Source organism: Colossoma macropomum, unplaced genomic scaffold (assembly GCF_904425465.1).
Source record: "Colossoma macropomum unplaced genomic scaffold, Colossoma_macropomum, whole genome shotgun sequence".
Lineage (NCBI taxonomy): Eukaryota > Metazoa > Chordata > Actinopteri > Characiformes > Serrasalmidae > Colossoma > Colossoma macropomum.
The window spans coordinates 16,960,141-16,983,931 of NW_023494808.1; the positions used below are offsets into that span (position 1 = coordinate 16,960,141).

General features: G+C 38.1%; 2 protein-coding genes across 2 annotated transcripts; one reads left to right on the forward strand and one right to left on the reverse strand.

The window, feature by feature from the left end:
* The first annotated feature begins 3,732 nt into the window (after positions 1–3,732).
* pcid2 (PCI domain containing 2) lies at positions 3,733–17,161 on the forward strand. The gene is made up of 15 exons (XM_036557478.1): positions 3,733–3,835; positions 4,493–4,548; positions 7,251–7,340; positions 7,717–7,790; positions 7,900–7,965; positions 9,233–9,274; positions 9,397–9,451; positions 11,643–11,746; positions 13,223–13,298; positions 13,499–13,640; positions 13,770–13,870; positions 14,328–14,401; positions 14,954–15,079; positions 15,235–15,358; positions 16,887–17,161. Exons 2-15 carry the CDS (start codon positions 4,513–4,515, stop codon positions 16,974–16,976), a joined length of 1,200 nt encoding a protein of 399 aa, XP_036413371.1. The 5' UTR covers positions 3,733–3,835; positions 4,493–4,512; the 3' UTR covers positions 16,977–17,161.
* A 481-nt stretch (positions 17,162–17,642) lies between these two features.
* On the reverse strand, positions 17,643–23,170 carry prozb (protein Z, vitamin K-dependent plasma glycoprotein b). The gene is made up of 8 exons (XM_036557477.1): positions 22,741–23,170; positions 21,035–21,198; positions 20,616–20,640; positions 20,407–20,520; positions 19,963–20,094; positions 18,847–18,956; positions 18,447–18,564; positions 17,643–18,243 (listed from the first exon to the last, which is right to left on the reverse strand). Exons 1-8 carry the CDS (start codon positions 22,814–22,816, stop codon positions 17,708–17,710), a joined length of 1,275 nt encoding a protein of 424 aa, XP_036413370.1. The 5' UTR covers positions 22,817–23,170; the 3' UTR covers positions 17,643–17,707.
* Between the last annotated feature and the right edge of the window lie 621 nt (positions 23,171–23,791).

Consider the following 23,791-nt stretch of genomic DNA (forward strand, 5'->3'; position numbering starts at 1 on the left):
CTCTGGGTCCTTCAGCAGTGCTGCTCTGTGGGCTACATTATGAAGTAGACTATGCGATGCTAAGATAAGTTAACTATCAAAATCAGTCATAATAATTTATCATGCTAGCTTATTTCTTTTTACAGTCAAATACATTCAGGTGTTGTAGGTTCCCTTATACAGTGCCGAGCTTTCTAATCATTAGACTCATATATAATCTGTAGTGAAGGGCAGCCTAAATGAATAACTTCTATGGCCGGTCTATATGAAATATTTTTAATAAAGTTAACACTGTGCAAAAAAAAAAGGATGAATTTCATTTACTTTATTCAAATGAACCATTTCCTCATGAACGGCTAAAATATGTTAAATCAACACAGTTTTGTCTTTCAGTTTACTTTCGTCAGTAGTTGTATTGATGTATTATTTTATTCACATGGAAATGATGAACAGGTTTAGTTATGTACAGAGAAAAAACGACACATTAATTCATATTTCATTTTAGTACAGCATTGCTATTTTATTTTATTTTTCTAAGGAGTGTGCTGCCACATAAAAAAATCTGTGGGTCTTACCTGGCTCCCCCATTCTAAAAGTTTTAGCTACACCCTTGTATAAGATATCCCAGAATTCCACATTCTGAACTGTGCTATTTGTGGTGGATTAAACAGCACCCCAGGGTCAACCACCATCTTTCACCCTTGTGAGATAAAAGTATGCTCTGTAATGTATTTTGCATATTTGGAAATTTTCTGTGTAAGTATTTGATCTGTGATATTTATATTCCTCCATTTTGTTAGCCTTCAAGATGTAGTAATAAAGAATTAGAAAATGTAAAATAACAGACATACATATACAAAACTGTCTTTCACACATTCAACTCCCCACCCCAACATACCTGATCCAGCTCATCAGCTTATTAAGGCTAATGAAGTGTTACAGGTTTTGATAAGCTGGATCAGGTGTTTTGGAGCAGAAAATACATGAAACTGCATGGGTCTGTGCTGCTGCCCGATTTATACTACACACATTTATATTACTGTTTTCATATAAAATACCACACGTGCACACACACATATTATAAATGTATATATATATATATATATATGTATATATATATATATATATATATATATATACATATATATATATATATATATATATATATAACTGTACTAGCTATTTAACTGGGTAGTAAGTGTTAATTTGCTCAGAAAAACACTGATAAAAGAATAAGCACAAATAACATTAATACATTCCAAGCTTTTGGGTGGTAGTGTGTGTGTGCTAAACTAATCTCTCATCGGATCACCTAACAGCTCTCTCTGTGAGTCTCGGTTCCTCTCAATGTTTCTTCCTTTTTTTTGCTCAGAGTTTTTCCTTGCCTCTCTAGCCCTAGGTGACACTGGGGACTGGGGACTTGAAATGTCCTTATTTACATTCAGTTAGGGTCAGATTTGAGGTCACTCCAGGGCTGATCAAAGAAAGAGCCTGTAAAAAAAAAAAAAGAATGGGTGAGGCACCAGCAGACAGTTCAATAAACTTAAAAGAAGCAATAAATTATACTTTATTGCAACAAACTCTATTTGAGAGATTTTGAGTTTTGGCTATTAATTTTGTTTATTTAGGTTTTGTGTGACGTAAACATAAAAATGAAGAGCATTAGCGTTTCGAGTTAATTTGGCTTTAGTGTGTTTTAGTGTGTGTGCAAACAGTTGCAGTAAAGGTTAAACACGCTGTTACTCCAAATCAAGTCATCTCTGATTCATGCAGTGTCTTTCTGGTGTGTGTTGTTTTCTTTGTCTTTTCTTTTTTTTTCTTCAGGAAGAAAGAGCTCTAATAGCTCAGTCCAAATTCATGTTCCTGTGAGAAATGCATTTTATACATCGATGCTTTCCACGAGATGGCGCTAAGGGTTTTTAAACAGACTTCAGTGCAGGATGTGCAATCAGGTTCGGGTGAGCTTTGTCACTCAATAAGGGCCTCAGGGAGGGCGCTGCCGAGCGAGTCCAAAATGAATGGGTTCCTATGGAGCGTGTGTGCAAAACTGCAATTACAGCAGTGCTGCCATGTTTCTGAACGCTTTTCAACATAAGTTACAGGACTTTGTGAGTGTGAGCCCAAACCGCATTATTAACCGATTTAGCCAAAAAATAAGACCTGTTTCCTGAAGGAAACCCGAAAGATGCTGGTAATTTTTCACTGATTTGTATAGTACAGTATTCTACTTTCCAAAAGTATAGTAAGGAAATTTCTGTGTAAAAGAACTATAAAAATGTTAAATTAACATTTTTAGTCATTTAGCTCCATTCACCCCCATTCACCAAGGACTCATTCATGGTTTTGCAGTGGTGTTTTTGGTTTAATGTGAGGAACAGGAAGAGGCCAGACTCCCCAGAAACACAGGCTGAATCTCAAATGGCTTCTACTCCCTACATAGTCAGGAAACTGCCTTCTACATACAAACAGTGCAGTAAGTGTGAAAGAGAATTATGCAGCCTATGGCTGAATATAAATGGCTTTCTATGGCTTTGTTAGAAACATAATGCACCATTTGGGTGTAGAAGCTATTATTTCATGACTTGCATAGCGCAGTACGCAGGGAGTAAGAATTAAGACATTTGACACAGAGCCCGACTCTGATTATACTGAAAGTGTGGTAACAGCCAAACAAAATAAAACGAGCAAAAAGCCTTTATATACAATACTATTTTCAATTAAAAGTAAGATTAAAGTATTACTAATAAAGTACAAACATTTTGCATTTTATTTATTAAAGGCTTCACTTGGATAATTCACATTTTTCTGAAAGTTCCTCTTTTTTTAATTTTCGTTTAAATTAAGTTTAAACTCAAAACTATTTAATAAGTTCATCCCACTTTATTGTGTAGCTTAATAATACTCACTAAAATGTAATTTGTATGTTAATTTACATTGTTTAATTTGTGTTACATAGTTATGTGGTGTTACTGTATATTGTTTATTTACACTCCGAGTAGAGAAGAGTTTATTTTCAAAAGAACAACTTTGTTAACATTTTTCATGCTCTGTATTTTGCTTTTTGTATATTTTTTGTACATATATTTTTTGCGTATTGTATTGTGTTTATAATGGCTTTATGTTACCATGCACCTGAAAAATGGAACCAGTCTACCAGTCGAGATGAGACAGTACAAGCAGCTTAATACATAATTATTTATATGAATTCTTTTCCCTGAACCCTTATTTTTACTTCTACTATTAATACACTTATTTATTTATTTATGTAGTCATTTAGTTTTTCATTCATTCATTCATTCATTCATTCATTATCCATGTTATTTTAACATTCCTTTGCTTTGATTTTATTTTATTACAAAATGTATATTTATTGTTACTTTTAATTATCTATACTTTCTTTTAATATCATTATTTAATTATTGAATTAGTAGCTCTTGCTTTGATGCCCATACAGTGGATGAAAGGTGAAAGGTGCTGCACAAGTAAAGATTTAAAGAATTGAATTAAATAAAAGCCACAACAATAACTACTACTTCATATATATTTCATTGTATATATTTATATGTTTTATATTCATGACGCTGAACGAGTGCCAGAGCCCGTTTTTCACTATAAGTTCTCTGCCAATACCACATTTTTTATATATATGCTGTTCACTTCATATGTGTCCGGCGGTATGTGTCCGGCAGACAGTAAAACGCTTTTTTGATTCTTATCTTGAGATTCGACGCCAGTGAAAAGTAGCGAATCTGCTTTTGTGAATCCCGAGTTCACATGGGTAAACACGAAGTCTGTGAGGAGCGCTGAAGCTCTCGGGCACGTTTTACCGCTGAAAGAGTGATATGAGACCTTAAAGGTATTTATGATTGGAATATTTTGTGTGACAGTTGTAGGACAAAAGGTACACCACGCCGCAGCCTCGAGTCAAACGTTAAAAGGTGTGTTTTGTTGATGGCTGTTCAGCAGAATGAGAGCGCTAAGCTAGCATACCGGCTAACTAGCGTAGCCGGTGTAGTGATGCGGCTCGTTTAGTGATATAAAGCAGATTTTAATGACGACCGCTGAGTTTAATCACATTAAAGTCCCGTCAGAGGTTCGGCTGTGATATTAAACTCGTACACTGAATGTTAATGACCAAGAAGGCGTCTCCTTAAGACGAGGCGATATGATAATATTTATCATTATCGTGATAAATTATGTCTGTTTAAGCTTTTTTGAGCATATTGTGGTTATCGTCAGTACTGAGAAGAACCCAGACTGACTGCGTTTCATTAAAAAGAGGGCATAATTGGTCCCGTTTAAGTAGATTCAGTGCAGTATGTGAAATGCTGTAAAGGTCATTGGCACTGCACGTTCTTAATAGTATTTTAATTGTGGAAGCACTGGCCCTTTTTTTTTTGTTTTTTTTTGCCTATTTCAACATTTCATATGTCAGACAAAATAAAGATGATGGCATATCGCCCACCCCTACTTCTCGTACATGATGAATGCAGCTGTTTTGTTTTGTTTTTAGCTCTGCTGTCCGGGATCAACATGGCTCACATCACGATCAATCAATACCTCCAACAGGTACCTTCAGTTTGTATGCTGTAACATCACTCAGAGTGGTTTGATGTGTAGTGCTTTGTTCTTGAGAAATTTACAGAGTCAGAATTGTTCACAGTGGTAGTGATGGGAACCAGACATCTGAAGTGTTTAATGACCGTAGAAGCTCCCTCACAGAAAGTTATTACGTGAAGTGGTAACAAATACGCTGCTTGATGTCTGAGACTCTGTTTTACGATAGTTCGATTAGCAATATTTTTGGCGTAAAACATATATTTTTTTCAATCCATTAATGGTGGAGAGATACATGCCGGGCCTTCTGTGGCAAAATAGTTCCCAAAGAAATTTTCTTTTTTTCAGATTTACCACTATTTCACTATTATCAACATTACATATAAAAACCCAGAAGACACGTGTAGGTTAAGTGATCGGTTTGTGTCATATACATCATGACTCCTGGTTCCTGTGACCACCACTGTAACGTTAAAAAGACAGAGCTGATTAGTGTCTTTACAATGAACCATCTCACATCAAAACAGTATTCATAGGGACAATGTCTTAAAATATCATGATATACTGTTTTCTCTATATTTGACCTCCTCCCAAAAATATTGAATGGTGCCACATCACTCCAGAAAATGCAGTTCCACTGCTCCACTGAGGGGCTTTATACTCCACTAATAATAATAATAATAATGAAAAAAAAGTGTGGATGCTCCAGATTGTCCGGTTCTATTGGCAGTGCTTTTCTGTGGAGATTGTACAAGCTGTGTGTGCGCAACTGAATGCATCTTTAAGGGAATTCCACTGATTTTTAAAAATTTCTGCATAATTGAAATCTGTGAAATTTAGACACAGAAAAAAGAAAAAGAACACCATGCAAAAGTTTGGGCACCCCGAGAGATTTGAGCTCAGACCTTAATCAGCTCTTTAGGGCTGTGGCTGGTTAGAAAAGGCCAGGTAAAGCAAATTTCAAAGCTTTATAAATATTCTGGCTCCTCAAATCTTGTCCCAACAATTAGCAGCCATGGGCTCCTCTAAGCAGCTGACTAAAACTCTGAAAATTAAAATAATTGATGCCCCCAAAGCAGGAGGTGGCTATAAGAAGATGGCAAAACGTTTTCAGGTAGCTGTTTCCTTGGTTCCAATTGTAATTAAGAAATGACAGTTAACAGGAATGGTGGACGTCAGATTGAGGTCTGGAAGACCGAGAAAACTTTCCAACACGACTGCTTGTAGGATGCCCTGTTTGACTGCAAAAGACTTTTATCAGACTTTGGAGTGGTTGGTGTGCTGTTCTGCTTTGCAGTGACACATTTACACATAGGACCTTCATCAGAGAAAGCCATTCCTTTATCCTTACCACAACTTTCAGTGTCAGAACTTTTCAAAGGCACATCTAAACAAGCCTGATGCATTTTGGAAACAAGTCCTTGGACTGATAAGATTAGAATGAAACTTTTTAGCCACAATGAGCAAAGGTATGGAGAGAAAAAAAGGGTGCAGAATTTCATGAAAAGAACTGCTCTCCAACTGTTAAGGATGTTGGTGGATCGATCATGTTTTGGGCTTGTGTTGCAGCCAGTGGCACAAGGAACATTTCAGTGGTAAAGGGAAGAATGGGTTGAATTAAATATCCGCAAATTCTGGAAACAAATGTCACACCATCTGTAAAGAGGCTGAGGCTGATAAGAGGATGGCTGCTACAACAGGATAATGATCCTAAACACATGTCAAAATCCACAATGTACTACCTCAAGAGGCGCAAGCTGAAGGTTTTGCCATGGCCCTCACAATCCCAAACCAAAGAATATTACAGAACAAGAAGCCTTTTGTAAGGAAGAATGGGCAAAAATCACTCAAACAAGAATTGAAAGACTCTTAGCTGGCAACAAAAAGCATTTACAAGCTGAGATACTTGCCAAAGGGGGTGTTACTAAGTACTGACCATGCAGGGTGCAAAAACTTTTGCTTTTTTGTTCTTTTAAAATTGTGAAAGATGGAAATAAAAAAAAAGTGTTCTCGCTTAAAATATAAAAAAGTGCCATCTTTAACTTAATGTCTTTAACTTAATCAGGTCATCTTTTACTCACTTAGCTATTTACAGCAATAAAAAATTTGACCAGGGTGCGCAAACCTTTGCATGCCACTGTATATATCATTGCTGCAATATATATGTACAACAAGTATCTCCAAAGTAACAACAGGAGAGGACACAAATGTTCTTTACTTTAATGTAAGTTAACATAAACAATTTTATTCTAAGCAATTTTGGTGCATTTCTGTTGGTCCATTGAGTATCAACTTTTCACACATTGTAAAGGGCAGTAGGTGTACTCAAATTATATAGAAAAATTAACATCAAAAAAAAATGAAGATACTTCGTTTACTTATGTCGTTATGTTAGTCTTTTTGAGAAACACGGCCCACAGGATTTGGAGTCATGGTTAAAGTCATATTGTTAAAGATGCAGTGTTTTTGATGTAAAATTTGAACACCATGATCCAAACTGCCCACAGATACACACGTCTGAAACATCTAAGCATTGGTCAGGATGTTTGAACTTTGTTTGCTTATTGCAGCTTTCTTCAGTAGCAGTACTTTAAATGTGAGGATTGCAGTAGTGAGTGCTGAGTAGTGTATGGTACAGCCCTAACAGTCAGTATGGTTGATGTCTGTGCCATAGAGGTTGTATGTCGGGCTTAGTAGCAGCGCTCTTTTCACAGGTGCTGGAGGCCATTGACACAAGGGATGGAGTGTTCTGTGCAGAGCTGCTGTCATTCAAACACCCACATGTAGCCAATCCTCGTTTGCAGGTAAGACGTCTTATTCTCTCATTCTTTTATCCTGTCTCTTGCAAAAGGTATGCATTGATTGTGTTTTTATATGCTTACCAATAATACGATCTGATTTTGGCAGTCATCTTTTTTGATTTTTAAAGTGTTAGTGTACAAACCCAATTCCAAAAAAGTTGGAACAGTATGTGAGATGCTAATGAAAATAGAAAACGGTACAAAAGCACAATATTTGCTTTATTTTGTTTCTGTTGTGGCTGATTGTGTTTGCAACAAGAGGAAAATTCTGAAAATCAGGCTCACATTAAAAAATGTGAACTTCATGTAAAATTTAAGCAATTAATATTTAATAGTCTGTGAGTAAAGTGTGCTACTTACTCTTATTTTTTACTCTCAGCTTTCCAGTCCGGAGGACAAGTGTCAGCAGGTGCTAGAACCTCCTTATGATGAGATGGTTGCTGCACATCTCAGGTAAACTGCTTATCTGTTCTTTCAGCCAACACTTCACCGGGCTTCTGTTCTGTTAAGGCTTTCATTCTTTACAATTCTCGCAGTTGTTTTTCTTCCTCTCTCTTTGCAGATGCACGTATGCTGTGGCTAACCATGACTTTGTGGAGGCATACAAATGCCAGACAGTTGTGGTCCAATATCCTTTTTTAATAACCTTAAATTCTATGATGTAGCAGGCAAAATGAGTAAGCAGTAGAGCATAATGAAGGTATAATTTTCTATTCTTAGCTAAAGATTCATTTCAGTTTTTGGTATGTTTTTTGGTAATTCCACAGAGCTGTAATTATGTGGCACGGTGGCGCAGTTGGTAGCGCTGTCGCCTCACAGCAAGAATGGCCTGGGTTCGATTCCCAGCCGGGTGACCAGGGTCATTTCTGTGTGGAGTTTGCATGTTCTCCCCGTGTCTGCGTGGGTTTCCTCCGGGTACTCCGGTTTCCTCCCACAGTCCAAAAACATGCAGTCAGGCTGATTGGACATGCTAAATTGCCCCTAGGTGTGAATGTGATTGTATATGTATGTCTGTCTGCCCTGCGATGGACTGGCGACCTGTCCAGGGTGTATCCTGCCTTCCGCCCAATGACAGCTGGGATAGGCTCCAGCACCCCACCGCGACCCAGAAGGATAAGCGGTTTAGATGATGGATGGATGGATGGATGTAATTATGTACTACACAGGGCCCAGTTTTTGAAAAGCATCTTAAGCATGATTTTAACAGGATTAGTTTACATGGGGGTGGTGTGGAAATGAAATTTTACCGCAGGACGTCTGTAATATTTTGACCAGCATAAGAAATGTTGGTATAAAAGACAGAGATGGGAGTGGTCTATACTCCAGAATAGAGCAGAAAAAACATTGTATGCTTGAGGGGGATAGTACATATCAGCTTGATTTCAGCCACAGAGACCACAAGTAAACGCTTCTTTGAGAAATGCCAGTAAAATTACATTACCCTACCTCTGAATGGTCCCTCTACCATTTAAGAATCATCTTTGTGCTGAGATGCTATCGGAAAATCCAGCCCAGATCGATTTGGCTCATTTTTCTTGGCAAACTGAACGATTACAAAGTAGCACATACCTGAGCAAGTTGCAGATCTTATAAAACAGTGCAATTAACTTATAAACAATACAAAAATATAGAATGCGCCAGGTGTAGGTTTCAATCATTGACAGTGGTTTATGGAAAAATGGCAATAGAGAGAGACCCTCAGAAGAGCCCGAAGTACAGTTTAAGTTCAATACACTGTTTCGAGTTCATTTTTTTTTATTTCTCAATAAAAGATTGAAATCTCCCTCAATTGATGTATGTTCTCGTTTATGCCAGTGATTAATACGAGCATGTATCCTAGATCTGTACTCTGTGAATGCAAGCTTAAGCACCTTTGTTTTGCCTTAACATCATACGTCATTTTTGAAAGCTTTTCAAGCACACAAAGAGGAGAATTGGTATGTTCAAACAAAAATGCATACTTACAGAGCAATGTTTCAAAAGTGCTTTTTTTCAGATATTTACAGTTGAACGGTTGTGATTACAGATACAATTGATCTCCTCTTGTTTTGTTGTTTAGGGCTTTGCCTGTGATGTTTGCTGTAACTCTTGACCTGCGAATATTCGCCAACAATGTAAGTTATGGTACTACAGGGGTTTAGCTTGAGGGCCTGTTTTGTTTCTGATCAGTGCTGTTGGTGCTTGTGCTGTTAACCACACTACTGTAATAGAACCAGTTATTTACAAACATGATGTATCCTACAAAATCACCTGTAGATGTTTATTTAGACTGAAAGTGCAGTATGTCCCAGAGAAATCCTGCACATGTATGGTGTTTAGATCAGAGTACCACCCTGAGGAAAGAAATGACTCAAACACGTGCTGTACATATTGAAAAACATACATTTCAATAAGGACATTAAAATAGGTCACTAAGATGATTGTCCACAACAGAAAAGGCAACAAGTTTATCTTTTTGAATTGAAAGTTTATCTTTTGAATGTTCTTTTCTGTAATGTTCCCAAACATGTTTGATCTCATAGACAAGTCATCAAAAATTTGTGATGATCGTGAGGGTGATATATATTTCTTTAAATCGTTTTGAATGTAGCTTGGTCAGCTACTGATTTAAAACAATAGAAAAACAAAGTGGAAGGGTGCCTCTTTGAAAAAGAGAATATACAAAATCAACAGTACTTTAAATTCTTAAAGAAGTGAGTTTTCAGTATTTTATATCGAAATGGCATAATAAAACGAATTGTATGTACAGTTAAATATTCGGGAAAGAGTAGAAAAAAAAGTAGAAATAAAGTCCTCTTATACTGATTGTGGTACAGCACCCAGTGACATCACTAGGCGGGGACTTATTAATAGAGAATTCAATATAGAGTATTTTACAATGACATTAACAAGATTTAGTCAGTCAGCTTAAAAAAAGGAAAAGGTTTGAGGGGAGGTACAGTGTTGCTGCTATCGTGATTTAAAAGAAGTCACTAACTCAACAACAAAACAATACTTCCATTTGAGCACCCATACAGGCGCTGAGCATCGGTCATTAATATGCATTACCTCGTTCATCTGTTGATTTTGAATGGAGGGACGCTTGTAAAAATGTAGCAGCTGTATGAGTAAGACTTAATTACTCTGCTACAAATATTGTGTGGCGAAGTGCGATTACTGCTGTGTTTTAGGAGTCAAATTCCTTATTTCTAAATTAGTGGATGTGATGAAAATATTTGTGACTACGCAGTTTTTCTGAAAGTTGACAAATTCTTCTCTGAAGGTGTGGTTGTGGTGTGCGGATGATGCACCTTTCACACCTTTAAGCGCTTTGCGTTAGCGGAAAGAGAAAATTTGCAGAGTGGTGGAGTCACTGAGGAGGTGTCCAGGACACGACCTCACAGGATGTCAGTTTAGTAACGTAGTGCAAGATTCTTCTTAAGATTATAATTTCTGAGATTATGCACGACATAGATTGATTGCTTACACTTTGGATTTAAACATAACAGTAAATGGGACTTGAATGATAAGTGATTTCCTATCCCCAGAATAAACCTGGCCCTGAACTAATAAAGAATTTCAGTGGGGAATCACCATTGGTATTATAGGCTTACTCCAAGATTGAGAAACAAAGCCCTAGCAACATACAGCTAAGGTCAAGATTATTAGCCCCCAAGGAGATCTGGAACATTTTCCTAAAATTCTGTCCAATGTTAACATCATTCATAAAACTTTACAGATTAAAACATTCATCAGTGAACATTTGTCAGTGTACCCCATTTCATAAGTTTTGTATTGGGAAAAAAAAAAAATTAAGATGGCTCTGTTACAAATGTATTGAATTTTGGGGTGGTCAAAATGATTAGCTCCAACAGGAACCCCCAGATCTCTGCAATGTGATCATTTAAAAACATGGGGATGCGTTTTGGAAGTCTGTTCTTTGATCTAATGAGACAAAACTGGAGCTGTTCAGGCACAAGGATGTTACTTTTGTTGGTGAAGGATGGGAGACACCTTCAACCCTACAAACACAATTAAATGTGGTGGTCATAGGATAATGCTGTGGGGCTGTACCATTTTCAGACGAAAATTGTTGATGGCTGAAATCTTGGTAAAACCAGTCCATTGATTTAAAACGTGTCCGAATGCAATAGGTTACTGAAGTTCAGGATATGGTGTAGGTGTTGACTAATAAGATGGAATAAGACGATGCCTACTGTGTGCCTTAAAACTGCTTCTTTGTTGTTATGCTGTGCTTCTTGTGGGTGTTCAGTTGCTGTGGTTTCGTTGCTTTGGCTGAGGTGTTCTCATTGTTTGTGTGGGCAGGCGGAGCAGCAGCTGCAGAAGAAGGGCAAAGGGAAGGTGGGAGACATGCTGGAGAAAGCAGCCGAGCAGCTGATGAGCTGCTTCCGAGTGTGTGCCAGTGACAAGTGAGTACGCACATAGACGCTTTACTAGGGCTGCTCAGTAAATCATTGTTGATCGTTACCACAATATTGTGTTTTCTGATCGTCCTCATTATCTCAGATGTTCCACATTCGTGTTGGTAATAGGGCTCACCTGATTTGAATTAGAACTCATGCTAAAGCTTAAAATATTTGTCCAAACAAAATGGGATCCAAGTGTTTACATTGTGTTCAGTCGGGTTGGGTTGGTATTTTGCAGATATGTGTCTGGCTGCCCGGTTTGATTAAAACTAACAAATATTTTTTGCTTCACAAACAAACTTTCACGTTTAAGTTTCCCACTCACACCAATCTGTACCCACAAACACACCCACAACAAACCACTAACACGTCAGTGCTTTTTTTTGATGGATGTGAATGCAGCCTGACAATGTGCTGTTAATCCAAACTAAAAAACGTTTGGGATGTTGTTCAAAAGCATTGCAGAATTTAATTTTGCACAGCTGGTTATTTTATTGTAGTGTATTATTTTATAGCATTTTAGATTTTATTTATCTGTTATCTAATGACTGCTACTATTGTCACAACTCAGTGACTGATGCTATTCTGTCAGGTTTTATTCAGCATTTTGAGTGAAATGGGCTGTCCAGGTTGGTTTCAGACTCAAGAAAATTCTTGGGCTGTTTTCTGATTTGTGCCAAATGTCCAAGCTGATTAAAGCTGTAGCTTCAGTACTCTACCACAAACACGTAGCCTAAAATAAATTTAATCAATAAAGACCTTTAGATAGAATTGTTAATGGAAAATGTTAAAAACAAGTAAACTGTGGCTAAATTAGTTGAACACATCATAAACTGATGCAAAACACTGTGTCATCTCACCTCACACACTGTTAGTACAGCACAGGAGCTACTACTACACCAATATGTCTTATTTATAACATTACTGAAAGTACGAATGACTGATTTGAGTGGATCTCAAGTTTACGCTGCACTTAAGTGCAAGGCGAAAAATAATAAGCGTGTTTTGATGGACACAAAATGGACGTGTCATGTAGTCGTTGTTAGGGAAACACTAAATAAAATAAAAGTGAATATGTTCTATCAGGTGGACGACCTGAAGCACTTCCAATATTGTTGGTTTTAGGGTGATTTTGAGTGAGTATTTGAGTACTCGTTCTGACACATCAACAAGTTTTGAGATCTGTAAACTGCGGTTCGGGCTAGTCCTAGTTCTTTGTGTTTTGGTGAATGAAGGCATTGCCGTGATCCAACAAACAGCCAAAATAATGCAGAGCAATCTTATACTACATTAAGACCACCGAAAAAAAACTACATTAAGTTCACCAGTGTGGTTTGTAGTGATATAATCACAATATTGTATTTTGTCCATATCATACAGCTCTACACTGTACATAAGCACAGACATCAGTCCGTTTGCATTGTCTCATCTGATGAATGATAACGTACATGTACGTCTCTTAATCTCTGTCATTAACAGTCGTGCTGGCATTGATGACTCCAAGAAGTGGGGGATGTTGTTCCTTATCAACCAGCTGTTCAAGATCTATTTCAAGGTAAGAGGCAACATATAAGAGGCTAAACTTTATCAGAATCACACCAATTCCCTCTCTAGTATTACATATCACAAACAAGATAACCTTACTGTAGACCACAATCTCTGGAGTCCATGTGAGGGCAGTTGGGGAATAAATAGTGTCTTTGTTTAAATAGTGCCTAACAGAGGATGTCTGGTATCTGATGTTCATCTCTCCAGATCAATAAGCTGCATCTCTGTAAGCCTCTAATCCGGGCCATTGACAGCTCCAACCTGAAGGACGACTACAGCATGGCCCAGAGAGTCACTTACAAGTACTACGTGGGCCGCAAGGCTATGTTTGACAGCAACTTCAAACTGGGTTAGAGTCGCAGCTCAAATATCACTTTTTCCATGAAGACCACTATTAAAACTTATGCAGATGATATTGACCTGTCTTCTGTCAAGTATATGGCATTCACTCCATTTCACTTTGTGTATGTGTTCTCAGCGGAAGAGTACCTGTCCTTCTCCTTCCAGCACAGCCATCGCTCCTGCCAGAGGAACAAGCGGCTCATCCTCATCTATCTACTGCCTGTCAAGATGCTGCTAGTAAGCAATACATACACTCATACTTATGTAAGCACTATATTGGGAAGTGATTGCAGTGTGCGTGAAATCACAGTACTGCAAACAGGTGTTGCGTGAATTGCATACACACAACACCAGTGGTCCCTTGCAGAGCCTAGTTCCAACCACAATTTACCACACCTCCTCCAGCTAATCGACTTCTTCCCAAGTCTCTGATTGGCTAGATGTATTTGACTTAAGTAAAAGGCGGGGCAGCTTATTGGATAGAGGCTGAAACTAAACTCTAAGTCTGGAGACCACTGCATGTAACTATTATGTTTCCTTACACACTATGTAATAAATTATAGAACTATGAAATCAGTTGAGGGCCACACACAAATGAAGATCAGGACAAGGGTGTGTCTTCTAACTCTGCTTTTATCACTGCAAAGTATAAGTTGCTGCTGATGCTTAATGTAGGCCTGATTCTGTTTTACAGGGCCACATGCCAACGACCCAGCTGCTCAAGAAGTATGACTTAATGCAGTTCACAGATGTTACCAAGGCAGTGAGGTCTGGTTGCTTTCAACACTTACTCTTAAAAATAAGTGCTAATTTTTGGAAGCCCTTTTCAGACTGGATGTTTTACTGGATCCTGTGATGCTATTTGTAATGTATTTGGCCAATTAGTACAGGATAAACTTTGTGTAATTTTGCTATAATTACTCCACATAGCCCGGATTGAAACAAGAAAACCCAAATATACACATCAGTGTTACGTGACAGGTGTCACATTCAGTAACAGACAGCAACAACACTGTGAAGGGCTGTGTGGATTACATTACCATGTAATCAATTCAAACAAGACTATTATTACTGAGCCCTGGGTTCAACCAGTTATAGAATGTATTTCAGTCTGGAATTATTCTTTTTTTTTAGTCTAAAAACTAAGGACATTGCAGGTTTATACTGGAAATCGATTTATACTAAAATCACAGATCTCATTAGCATTCACTTAAATTACAGTACCTTCACAGGTAAAACTAGTCCATCTTAACAGGATCTAAGATAGTCACCATATTATAGGAGACCATTATTGTTTGCTTTGTTTTTATCTTCTGCTAGTGAGGGCAACCTGTTGTTGTTGAATGAAGCTCTTGCCAAGCATGAGACGTTTTTCATCCGCTGCGGTATCTTCCTCATCCTTGAGAAGCTGAAGATCATCACCTACAGGAACCTTTTCAAGAAAGTGTAAGTAGACCTTATAAACAGAAGATGTCTTTGAAATAACACAGAACTTTACTGTTTATGTGGCTGGTTCTAACTGGAATAAATAGGAAAGGGCAAATTTCATGTTTTAATTTTATTTATTTATTTTTTTATATTTATCCTCTTCCTCTCTCTAGGTATCTTCTGCTAAAGACACACCAGCTGCCTCTAGATGCGTTCTTGGTGGCGCTGAAGATGATGCAGGTGGAGGAGGTTGACATTGACGAAGTTCAGTGCATCCTGGCCAATCTCATATACATGGTGAGATATACATGGACGACACATTACAAACATACCCACACAAACACAGTAAGATGTGCTTGATGTGCCTACTGTTTGGCCTCATTTTCCTGTCTCATTTTCTTTGACTTTATAATATTCATATTTCCTTGTGCCTACACCACTTTGGCTCTCAATTTGTCAGAAACTTAACAGCACTGCTTCCAGTTTAAATCTTTTTCAACTCGGAAACTTTGTGAATTGCAATAAATACCTGCAAAGCCAATGGTGGTGAACAAAAAGTACAAATAATTCTGTACTCTAAATTAAAAAAATATTTCTTCTCATATTGTTGAACTGTTTCTGGTAGACTTAAATTTAAGGCCATAATCACTGTGGCATTTTAAATTCATAATGCTGGAGTGCAGTACCTAAAAAGCAGAAAGTCTGATACCCTCCTAAGGTGATAAAGTAGGCTGCTATGCTAAAAGGTCTGCCTTTTGTTCATTTTTATTGCGTTGGTAATTCAGAAATCAATGTTATATTTCCCTCTAATACTAATCCAGGTAGATGTAGTCCCAATTTCAACATTTTATTAATGTTTATGTATTTTCATCAGCAGATATGTACATGAACAATATTGGATGTGTCCTAATTCAGTGCATTCCTTATTCTGGCAGCTGTCAATAAATACATGCTAGTAAAAAGTCCAGGATCTATGGGTGCCACAAGTTCTGAAAATGGGGGGAAAAAAACATGTGAAGTGGACCACCTAAGATTCAACCAATCATGACAAAGAGGCGTGTCTACTTGCCTATCAGATTGCACTTCCACAGCATGTAGTGGGGAGTCATAGACTAGCCATTCAGTTAGCGAGTTACAAAAGTGGGTGTGCTCTGATGAGACCTACTGAAACGGCTTCAAAGAATGTTCAAAGAAATAATGGCAAATGAAATAGTGCCAAAATTGCAGATCCCCCCCTTACCAATAAAGGCTAAAACTGCTAAACAAAACTGATAAAGAAAAGAATATGAAGAATAAGTGGTATAGAGCATCAGTATGGCTTCCCAGTGCTGGATAGATAAAGGGAAGTCTAATGGCATGAAGAGCGATGCTAACCTTATTCAAAATCTGCTGAACTGGTAATTACTTTCCTTAACACAACTATGCAGTTGGCTTACTAAGCTAGCTAAGAAAATGAGCTACATATATTAGCTCATCCAAAAACGTGTGGTAGTTGACGTTCACTGACTGATGAGCTGTCCCATTTTTTCTTGTGTTATCTTTGTAGAAGGCCTTGCATGTTAGATTAACTACTGATATAATAAGGACCATGGAAAGAACCAATGAATTTCAAGAACAGTTTCATGAGGAAAAATGTCACTGTAGGCCTTCCTAGATATGAATGGGAAAACCCTGAAGGGAGAGGCTGTGTTTGTTTGGCTGTTGGGTTTCCAAAGGGCTAATTTGGACTAACGCATCAATTAAATTTTTTTCATGTCTCTGTAAAGATATCCTTACCATGTTCTTATAGTTAATGTATATTGTTTGTATTGTTTCTCTCACTTAGGGTCACATCAAAGGTTACATCTCCCACCAGCACCAAAAGTTGGTTGTCAGTAAGCAGAACCCCTTCCCTCCATTGTCCTCTGTGTCTTAAATGCCATCGCTTCGAAAAGACTGAACCTGGAACAACAACCCTCCACTAACATCAACTTCTGCTGCATTTACGTATTCCTGGTATTACTGTCATTTTGAGCTCCTAATTACAAATGTTCAAAAGTTTTTTTTGTAATCCAATTGATAAAAGTTGGATGCCTGTGACTAAAAGCTTTGAGAACCATGGGCTGATATTATGTGTCTGTCAGTTACCGCCATTTAACATTTGCAAAAAATTCTCTTTGTGACAAATATTTAAAGGTGTAAAGATTTACCAGCGGCTCACTTAAAGCAGCGTTTCCAGGTTAGAAAGAAATTGAGCTCTGTGAACTTTAACAGGTGAAATATATGGATTTGAATGGACTATTTTATCGCAGCAGTTAGACTCTGCAGTCTTGTTGCTACACAGCATTGCTTTTCCAGATGGTGTATTTTATTCCTTTGTGGGGGTTTTTTGTTTTTTTTTTATTGGTTATGTAAAATAAACTTATCATGATTTTGTACAACTTGTCAGTGTTTAATAATGTATTTATATATAATTGTATACATCTATTGCTACATACCTATTTAAGATCAGCCAAATATCAAAAAAATGCATTATTTTTTAGATTTGTATGTTGAGAAGCAAGGAAGCAGAGCACGTCTTTGAACGGCACATATAACCATATAGGTAAAATTGCTCAGTAGTTTATTTTTATAATCATAACAGTGGGATATTTCTGGCTTCAAACATCATCTTTGCTCAGCCTCAGACCTCAACAGGAGTGGGCGAATCCAGTGAGTGTATCTGGAGACTTTGGTGAACACAAGTTCCCGATTACAGTCATTTTGAGACAGAGATAGTCCAGTCAGAAAAGCTGTGTTTCCTTCCACTGTAGCAGCAGGAGTCCCAGACTTGAGATCGCACTGGACTCTCTTTTGTAACCGTAATCTCATACCGCCACTCTTGGGTTCTTGCTCCTCTATACAAAACATCTTATTAGTCAGGGAGAATGTCAGGTTAAGTTTGTCTTGGCAGTCTTCCAGTGAAAGATATGAGGGATGGCTGGCACCAGAGACCACGACACCTTCCCTGCCAGTCCTCATCAAGATGTTCTCACTGTAGTCTTTCTCTGGGAGGCAGAGGGATACAGTGTCTGGACCAAGGGTGATTGGCTGTTTTAGCTGCAAGAAAGCCAAGTCATCATCAGGCTGACCTAGTATGTACCTCCTATGAAGAGTCCATTTGCTGGCCTGTGAAGCGTTCCTTTTTTCATCTGAATGGCCCGCTGTTGAAGGTATTACATAAAGTTCTGTTATTAGAAACATAAGCTCAAGCCAAGAACCAATTCAGCAGCCATTTATTTTTAATTGCGTATAAGAAAACATCTTATTTGTCATTTTATTTAACTTGTTTAACTTATGTTGAAGTGTTACTAACTTGTTAAAAGGAGTCAACATTGCCTTAGCTAAGGATGGCACTGTTACTCACCAAATACCATGTAAAGGTCTTTGTCTGTTGTCATGCATCCAGCTGTGGTAAGTACAGACCTCCGTCCTAGGATCACGCCGTGACAGACCACATCACCACGGCCATCCACAAAGGTCACCTAGCCGCCACAGCATGGTATAATTCATCTGTTAACATTCCTATTTCAGTTCTTTAACAGTGTGACATTCCTTCTCTCTTGATGTTTCGATCTGGACCTGGAGCACCTTTAGGGTTAGGTAGGGTAATTTCTTTGTTCAGACACACCTGCTTTACCTTTGTAGGTAGTTACTTGGTTAAGTGGGTGTGGTTAAAAAGGAAAACATTGCACTGTACTGGACTCTATCCCTCCAGGATTAGAACTGGACACGCTTGCTATACGTTGATTCATTATTGTGCTTACCTGCCATGGACAGTGTCCTTGGGAACAGATCTTGCCAAGTTCATTTTCGTTCTTGTTCAGATTGGCATATCTTTCAGAGGAGATTCGCAGGTTCCCACAGGGGTTCTGAACTAAGAGAATGGAAGATGTCATCACTGGAAATCCTGAAGCATCCCAGCAAAGCACTGTTAAATTAGGCTCCACTGTACTGTTCTGATGATCAGTATAGCAAAACTATGACAATGACAATGACTACGTCAAGCCTAGGATGTGTTCCAGTTCCAGGCATCATCAACCCACTAAAGCTCTGGTCCTAACTAAGCTAACTGGATTTTCTTCTCACGACGGTGGATCATTTTTTAATTGTCACTTTGCAGCAGAGCAAACTAATTGCACTACAAAGATATTAAGAATACAAAGCAGTTATTACTTCAGGAAGCAGGTGTAACGGGAGTTCTTCATAAAACTTTTACATAATGGGAAGGTTCTTTAAACTTTGAAAAGGTTCCTCACACGCACACGTCTCCTTTACAAAATTAGTTGCATTTGTTAGGTTTGTAATGTTGTGATTTAGTCAGGAACTCTTGTCTTATTGAACATGCTTTGTGAGACAGGTCCCTGTTCAAACAAACCAGCCCACCAGGAGCAGAGTTGGCCACTCCTGCAGAAATGGACAAGACGTAAAGTTACTAAACCAGCTCTAACTAGACTCAAGTCTATGACATGAAGGTAATTATTCCAACAAAGAGGCCCAGGATTGCATGTTGCTTACAACCAAAGTGCTGTTGATTGTATGTTCTGGCAGGGCCAGAAAGATGTTGAGGGGAGTTGAAATGATCGAAAGAAGCTTATAGGTAACAGAACATGTTCTGAGCTATTCAGTAGGTGACAAAGCAGACGTGACCAGCTCCAGTCCTGGAGGGCCTTATTCAAACACAGGATTCTGGCCCTTCGAGCACTAGACTTTACTGAAGGCGTCTCTGTCTGGGACAAGCCCCCAGATCTAGCCAAGACTAGAGTAGAGATGAGACACTGTAAACGGCTTCACATTCTAATACGAAAGGTCTACTAGTGTTAGCATCATTGCTGTGGGCTGCACTTCTTCTTCTGAGTAGAAGAATGTATTTATATACATACCTTGAGGTACGCAGCTCCTGCCATCACTGTGAAGGCTGTAGCCCTTGGCACAGAAACACCGGTAAGATCCTTGCGTGGGTTTGCAGTAGTGTTCACAAGCCAAAGGGCCCCCAGAAGGGCATTGGGATACATCTGCTCAATGTACAAAGAAGAATGCGACTTAAATTAAGACGAATCTACATGTAGTAAATCCGCCAAGACATGTTTGGTGTCCAAAATTTGCTTCTTTAGTTTTGCAGTGGAGCTACGAGGCTAATATAGAATTCAGCAAAGTCATAAATTATTAGTTTTCTGTTAGGGAGCTTTTAGAGGTATTAAACTCTTCAGACATCTGGTTCCTATCATCACCACTTTAAACAATTCTGACTTGGTAAATATCAAACCACTGTGATTTTAAACTAAAAACACATGACATCAACGCACTCCACCCCTAAAAAACGTTACCCTTTTCACAGTTGAACCCGCTATACATGTCTGTGCACTTGCAGCTGTAGCCTCCTACTGTGTCTTTACAGGCGCCGCCATGTTGACAGGGATTGGTTTTACACTGGTCTCCATCTGAAGCGAAGAAATATTACTTTAACACTGCCAATGTTTCTTTTCTTCATCATTCCATTTAGAGATAAATGAATGCAAAAATTAATAATACCCACCATAGTATGTGGCCCAAAATTCTTCCTTTAAAAGCAACATGCAAAATAAGGTTATAGTTAACAAAGCATAGTATATATTGAATATTACGTAATAGAGCACTTAAAACACAGCTATACAGGAAATGTGTTTTAGTAGCTGTTCATGCCTGGATGATCATGTGACTCACAGTTATGCACAGTTATTCGTTATTATCATGATAAATAATATTGTCACATATCGTGTATCGTGACAACTTTTAGAAGTATTGCGATATTACATTTTTGCCATATCACCCACCTCTGCTCACAGTGCTGTAGAATGAGTAATAGTTTACCAAAAAGTAATTACTAATTTTAATCTGCCTTGTCATTGCTGGCATATTTGCTCATGACATGATTAGCATTAAAGTGTCCTAGATATTTCCTACGTCAAATCTTACAGTTTTTTCATTGTTCTCAAAGACCTCTCTGGCCTCCTCCTTGTTGCATCTCTCCTCATAACACTCTCTTTCCAGGTTACCCTTTAGGATCTCCTCCACAAAGAACGCATTGGCACGTTTAGGCCGCAGGAAGATGGTGTGGGCTTGTGAATGAGCCGGGAAAACTAAACAGGACAAAAGGTAGACAGCAGATTGTGGTTAGCATCAATCAAGAAGAAGTATTTATGTAAAATACATGTTAAAGGAAGAGTTCGGTACAACAATGTCCAAAACAGTGACTGAACAGGAATAAACACCATTACAAAACAGACAGCAACTGTACTACTGCGCCAGGTCACAAAAATCCTTGTGCTGTTACTGGGTTAATCTTTGACTCTAATGTTGCTCATGGACCACTGAAGGTGCTGATGAAGTAAAACCGGTTTTTGTTCACACTGAGGGGCTGACGGTTTATTCTCTTGACTAGAACTTGGCTGGTCTGCTAGCTAACAATTGAAAAGATAGCAAACATGCTAATCAAGTCCATCATTAATATCACAGGCTTGAATCAAAGTATTTGCGATGTGATTTAGTGTAAAATGGCGATATAAAAGACTAAAGAATGTCACTTGAATGGATTACACGCTTCAACTGTCTGTTTTTTAGTCAGATCTGCCTTAAGTAGCTTAGCATCAAACCCAGTGAGAGTCTCAACTGGCTCCATATTGCCTAAACAGTGAGCTAGGGAAGTTTAGAAATTTTAGCTTCTGCAGCCAAATATTGCACTTTTTGTTGAGTGTGGATGTGGCTGAATCCCAAATAACTATTTTAAGCTATATTATGTGATGTTGGGATACAGGAGCCAGTATTTAAATTCCTGTGTAGTGCACTATGTAAGGAGCAGGGAGCCATTTGAGATTCAGCCCCAGCATGGGAAGCTCTCTTAGACTGATGCTAAATAAGACTTGCGGTGGTAATTTGCTGACTAAGAAGTACTTATAAAGCAAAGGTTTTTGCATTAAACAGTGACACTCAAGGCCAAGTGTTACTGTGATTTTATCACAGGGAAGGGGGTTTTCTAACACCCTCGTGATAACATTGCAGTAACGCAAGGCGTCTCGTGGCTTATTGCTTTAATTAGCTTTATGCAGATGCAATAGTAACTGGTGACTACCAACTTCCGTTCCTTTTTAGCCATGTTAGCATGTTTGGTCAGGCTATTCCATTAAAGATATTGAAAATGCTATTAAATCAGACAAGGTTATGTATTGTCATGGTTATTTTACCAAATTTGTGAAACTTGTAGCTAATTGCCTTGCAAAGAAAGTAGGCTAACACCAGCACTGAGGTTTCTATAAATGTATTGTTTTGTAACATAGCATAATTTGTTGAGCTTTTACTAAACTTGAAAGTTGGTTGGCAGGTTGCTGAAAAGACACTGTCCTATTTAATTTCAGTACAGATACACTACCTATTTGTACTCTGCTATGCATCCATATTCAACAGCCATCATAATGCCAAAAGCATGTCATAGTATCACTACGCTGAACCTTAACACAACATATTAATGAATAATGATACAATATATAGTGTTTACTCTTGCCCAGTGACAAACATTTTCTAAACTGTTAAGGATTGTAAAGCCAGAGAGAAGGCTCGTTATTAAATATCCAATTAAGTAAGAAACTTAGTTTATCTTCAGCTTCTCAAGTCTAATGTCTCTTTACCTGTCTGGCCGGCGTTGGTCAGGAGGAAGTTGCACTGCAGTGCAAACAAGATAAAATTCCATGTTCGAAAATCCATCACGATCAGATAAATGCCCAAACGTTTTATCGTTGACAGACCCACTCTTGTGCCTTTCTGTCTGTTACGCCGCCCACTTTTCCCGGCACTTACTGCCCCCTGATGTGTTCTCAACTAGTTCATGAAAGCAGGGTCCATCCTAAAAGCTCCCTCTGTACAATTCATGTGTGTGGGCACGTACACACAGACATACATATATTCAGATTGCTATGGTTCACAAATGATGGTAATGTTTGCCTTCAGTCTGAGTTAAATGACTTAAAATTACATATATGACTAAAAAATAAAGATCAGATGTTCTACTGCTGGAAACAGCCTGTCCATCTGCAAACACTGGGGTTGAAATGTTTGTCCTTGTAGGAGAGCTTTGCAAATAGAGCTTACCATGAGTTGGACTCTAATCTGTAAACAAACTAACAAGCAGAATGTACGCAAGTAACCAAATCAGTAGGTTTGGATCTTTGACCCTGTTGTTTTTCTCTTCATCTGTATCATATGAAGGGTAAAAAAGCACTGAAACTGACATATTACAGTATACATTACATACATCGTTGCTGTTAAAGCAACACTGTATTTCCAAAATGATCACTATATAAGAGAAGGAAAAAACATTCTTAACTTGTTAATGTAAAGTTTTTTTGTCCAATTTTTTTTATTTTAACACAATTCAAAAGATAACTGGAGTTATCAAATTAAGAAAATCAATGAAAAAAGGAGATACCAGGTTTTTAGGTGACAGCAACAATATATTTCTACAAGCCATTTATCAAAAAAACTTCAGGTAGGTAATGAGGATGTATGGTACTTATAAAACCCCTAACCTCTAAGAGCCCATAAGTGGGTCCATAAGTAGTTTCATAGTAGTTAGTAGATAATTTGTAGCAGTTAATGAAAAATAAGGATCAAGAATAATACCAGAATAATAAGCCTATAAGCCAAGGTTTCAAGAGGTGAACTCTCAGAACACCAATCAGC

What these genes read in the sequence shown, in the direction of transcription:
- pcid2 (XM_036557478.1), top strand. Translation starts at nt 4,513, where the DNA reads ATGGCTCACATCACGATCAATCAATACCTCCAACAG. An exon ending in TAGCCAATCCTCGTTTGCAG is followed by an intron (nt 7,341 to 7,716) that starts GTAAGACGTCTT and finishes TTTTACTCTCAG; the next exon opens with CTTTCCAGTCCGGAGGACAA. An exon ending in ATGGTTGCTGCACATCTCAG is followed by an intron (nt 7,791 to 7,899) that starts GTAAACTGCTTA and finishes CTCTCTTTGCAG; the next exon opens with ATGCACGTATGCTGTGGCTA.
- prozb (XM_036557477.1), bottom strand. Translation starts at nt 22,816, where the DNA reads ATGGATTTTCGAACATGGAATTTTATCTTGTTTGCACTGCAGTGCAAC. An exon ending in TTGAGAACAATGAAAAAACT is followed by an intron (nt 20,641 to 21,034) that starts GTAAGATTTGAC and finishes TTGCTTTTAAAG; the next exon opens with GAAGAATTTTGGGCCACATA. An exon ending in AGACCTTTACATGGTATTTG is followed by an intron (nt 18,244 to 18,446) that starts GTGAGTAACAGT and finishes TACCTTCAACAG; the next exon opens with CGGGCCATTCAGATGAAAAA.